Source organism: Merops nubicus, unplaced genomic scaffold (genome assembly GCF_000691845.1).
Source record: "Merops nubicus isolate BGI_N331 unplaced genomic scaffold, ASM69184v1 scaffold19212, whole genome shotgun sequence".
NCBI classification, from domain to species: Eukaryota; Metazoa; Chordata; class Aves; order Coraciiformes; family Meropidae; genus Merops; species Merops nubicus.
Window position 1 is genome coordinate 33,950 of NW_008591800.1, and position 4,283 is coordinate 38,232.

The 4,283-nt window shown below is 38.9% G+C and overlaps 1 protein-coding gene across 1 annotated transcript in view; it reads right to left on the reverse strand.

The window, feature by feature from the left end:
- Positions 1–3,347, reverse strand: part of GPCPD1 (glycerophosphocholine phosphodiesterase GDE1 homolog (S. cerevisiae)) — a 34,163-nt gene extending 30,816 nt beyond the window's left edge. The window contains 1 exon segment of the mRNA XM_008950397.1: positions 3,299–3,347. Within this exon segment, the coding sequence (XP_008948645.1) occupies positions 3,299–3,347 (49 nt within the window).
- Positions 3,348–4,283: the final 936 nt, after the last annotated feature.

Here is a 4,283-nt window from a genome sequence, read left to right on the forward strand (position 1 = left end):
AATATTAAAGATATATTAATATAATTTATAAATAATAAATTAATGAATTGAACTAAACATATATTTTAATATATTTACATACACACACCCCAAGTAATATATATAGTCTAAAAAAAAAATCTGTTGCAGGAGAAAATGTGGTGTTTTAAAGTGCATTTAGATGCTATCTAGTTAACCCTTCAATCTTGCTATGCAAAATGTAATAACTACAAGAGTATTTGAATAACTTTTAAATACAACCTAATTTTAGAAATACTGAAATTTACTTCAGCCTCTAACATGAAATGCCTAAAGGTAAAAATCTCAAAGTCACCCTTAAACAAAAGGAGACATAAGGAAGTTCAGCCAAAGTCCATTTAGTCCCTTAATTGGGGATGGATGCATTTAAGAAAAAAGGGAAAGAACTATCCTGCATGCCTCATCAACAGTAAAAGCAAGGATAAAACTGACAGATGAAAAGTCTGAGAGAAAAAGGATCAATCTTAAAAAAAGCAAGACACAAGCACCTGTGATAGAGATTTCCTGTTTTCAAACTGGGAAAGCAGCAGCAATAGTGTTGGAACCACAATAATCTGAAGTAGGCAAGCTACATACAACAGAGATGCGCTATCTTTTACTAAGCCAAATATTGAGTCCATTTTTTCCAGTTATACAAATTAATCCACTAAGAGATACCACCAGGACTGCTTATAAAAGAAATCTCTGCAGACCCATAGGTTGCAAAGAGTCTACAAAAGCCAGGAATTAAGTAAGGTAACTTGTTCCTAAAATGAGCTTGCTCATCTGAGAACATCTCAAACTACAATCCCTTTTTTTTTTTTTTTAATGAACTCTTCCATTCCAATTGAGGACACAAATGGAGACAGAGACCAGCAGTACAAGCATGCTTACTGTGCAACTCAGGGCACCCAGCTGCCTAGGTCAGGTGCTCTACCCCTGCCACTCTGCAATGAGGCACATTATGCTTTGGTTTTGCAGGGAAAGGGGTAAGGCGGGGGGAAGCCACCTGAATTCCATACAGAATTTTTGTCTGGAGATATTAGAGAGAAGATAAAAGTATTTTAATATCCCTTTAAAATACCAGCACTTAATACACCTTGTATACACACTGGCCAATCTCTTGAGTGCCATCCAAATTATACTCCTCTTAGTAGGAGATAGCTAGAAGAGTTTTCTGGAGTTCTTTTTTAAACAAACATGAACGTTCAGTGAGTGCATATCACTCAATAAGGTACAACACAGAAAATGCCACATTTGAGCAAGATGCACAGTCACTCCTCCACTCACTTCAAGAATTACACTGCAAGGCTGAAGCAAGATTTGTAAAATGATGCTTAAACTACCCCAGGAAAGGCACAAGTGAAATACATAAGCCAGAACTGCTCTTTCAAAGGCAATTAATTCTAAACGCCACGAGGCTTGGTTTGGTTTTGTGTTCTAAGCTCAGGGGTCTTCAACTTCTCCCCTTCCCCCTGCCAGGGAATCTGATGTTGCTACTGGCAGAGCTGCTTCAATCACAGCAGAAAGGAAGCTACTTCAGGCCTTCTGCCCAGCCTCAAACCTTGGGACCAGAATTTTTGTGTACAATTGGGAGCTAGAAGCTCTGTTTTTTATTTCATAATAGCTCATCTTTGGCCACCTAGCAGTCTCTTGGTATGGGACTGTATCCTGATGAAGGCCTAAAGGAATCCCAGTCAGTAAACAGTGACCCTCTTCCTTCCTCTAGGATGAGGCAGAAAATGAAGCACTGCATGTCACAAATACATAAAAGCCTACGTTAATGCATCAGCCTTCACCACCAATGTCGATTCCAGAAGTGGTCTGGCTAGGAGTGAGTCAAAGCATCATTCCTACACTGGTGATGTCCTTTTATCCTGCCAGTTAGCCTGGAACAACTGGCATTGACATCAACAGGAAGGGACAGTGATGAAGACACAGGAAGCATGTCAGCACTCAAGGTGAGGATTCTTGTCTCACCAGCTAACAACTCACCATGGTCATTTGACAAAATCAGTAACTAACATTTCTAAACAACCTGGAAATTTTGCTGTTTGTAGAACTGCTGATATCTCTGGAAACCTACTTCTCCTTTGAAAAGGCTGCATCTTGCTACTGCTGCATCTCAACTTCTTCTCAGATAAAACCAACTGTATCAACATTGTCATAAGCATAAGGAACTTACTGTGTTACCTCCTTAGACTACACGTATGTAACTATCTCCAGATAACTCTTCTAACTATCCACCGAGGAATAATCCAGCTTTCCCTAATCCTAATATCTGCTACAGCTATTATCAGTAAAAGTTACACATGCAAAGTCAACTTTGCTAGCAACAATGCCAGTCAACAGTGAAAGCAACACTGTAAAGAGGGAAAAAATACTCCATTGCATAGCTACACCAGTGCTTTAAAGCCTCATTTGATCTAAGGTAAATTTGTTCTTTAAAGATTTTTGCAGAACGCTACTCCTTACTAAAGGCTTCGTGTCCACACTGTTTGGCAACGTTCAGTTCCCAAATTCCCCAGGAAATAGGAGAAACATAGAAGTAGTCTAACGTTGGGCAGATGCCAAAACTTCTTCAATGTTTTTATCTTCCCCCACCCCCCACCCCCCCCAACCACAGCAGGCAAAAATGCCATCTGGTATCTGCCTGTAACAGGAATTTTGCCAGCCACCAATGACTTTTTTGTGATCTTCCTTCAAAGTTCCTAAAGACAAAGGTCAAAGCAATAAGCACATTTTATCAACACTAAATCTGGGCGTTCTATGTGATCTGACACTTTGTATTTCTCATTTAGATTACAGAAGTTATTTTACACATTTTTGCACAGATACAATATTGAATTAAACTGTATATTCTTTATGTCCCTAACTCCTAGTAGAGGTCACATGTTATGGAGACCTTTCAACTGGCATGCAGAGAGAATAAATAAATGGAACAGACACATCAATGCATGCCTACCTATCATGCTCCAGAATGTAAAGACTAATTTCCACTGAATTAGGAACAGAATATCAATTTTAAAACAATCATAACCATTTCAGTTAGCATCAAAATCTCTAGTACACTACAAAATTGTTATGTGAAGTAAAAGGTAAAAATAAATTCCAAAATCTCATTTTCAAATTCCTATGTGAAATTTCTTAATTAATGTATTTTACAATGACTTATTTTTCTATCTGAACTGACGTGTTCTTTTAGCTCCGAGGAAAACAGACAAGATAACTTTTTAACATTCTTCTGTTCAGTTTTATTCTAGTTATACCATACTAAAAAGAGAAAGCATGATTTGTATACCTGGTACTGACGGTCCTCTTACTTCAAAAGTGACTTGAGAAGAGGTCATACTTGCAGAACTTTTGTCTTAGGATATTTGAAATCTCCTATAGTGGGAAAAAAAAAGATAATGCATTTCAGGAACAGTATACTACATCTGCTGCTGTCCTAAGAAAGAGAAAACACAAATCCCATCACTTACAAGGATGCAAGCCACTAGTGACGTTACTGTTTGAGTGAGCAGTAAAAATAGAAAGCTCTTTAAAATGAGCAGCAGCTCCAGAAAATAGCATCCAGCTGCAGAAGACACTGCTGCAATGCAGGCACAAGACAAAGACTACTAAATCTAATCCTATAAGTAACAATATCATGCCACATTCATCAGTCTTACGCTGAGATTTTTCAAAAACCTCTATCTTGACTATTTTTGCTCCTCAGGAAGCCACTGGAAGTTCTAAGATATTTGAGATTATGACCATTGGCAAACACTAAATCCTGACTGTCTCTCTATGCTGTTCTTCAGCATCCTCTCCAAAACACAAGGATGGTTTCATAGCCAAGCACTACCACCTTGAAGGAAGAAAGGGAAGAACCCATGAGACCTTACAGCTCTCTGCTCTAACAGGCAGAGTTGTTCATCACCTTGTACTCTGCCTCCCCACCAATACTTCCAGACTGTCACTTGGGGCACCAGCAAATAGAAGCATCAGTCTTCAGAACACCACAGCAGGAAGGAATCACCTACAGCCTCTGTAGCCAGGACAGCAGCTGGAGGATTGACCCCCGCTTCAGTTTTCTGCCTTCCTCCAATATATCAAGTTATTACCCAATGGAAAAAAGCCAACAGAATGGCACTCTCCCCTTTACAGCAGAAATACTATTGATGTAAAATACCTTGCTGTATCATCAGATATCAAAGTAGTAGTCATACCAAAGTCCAAGCCCAGATGCTGCTAAACTAACTGTCATCACCCAGGTATATTCCTTTGGACACAGGCTGCAAATT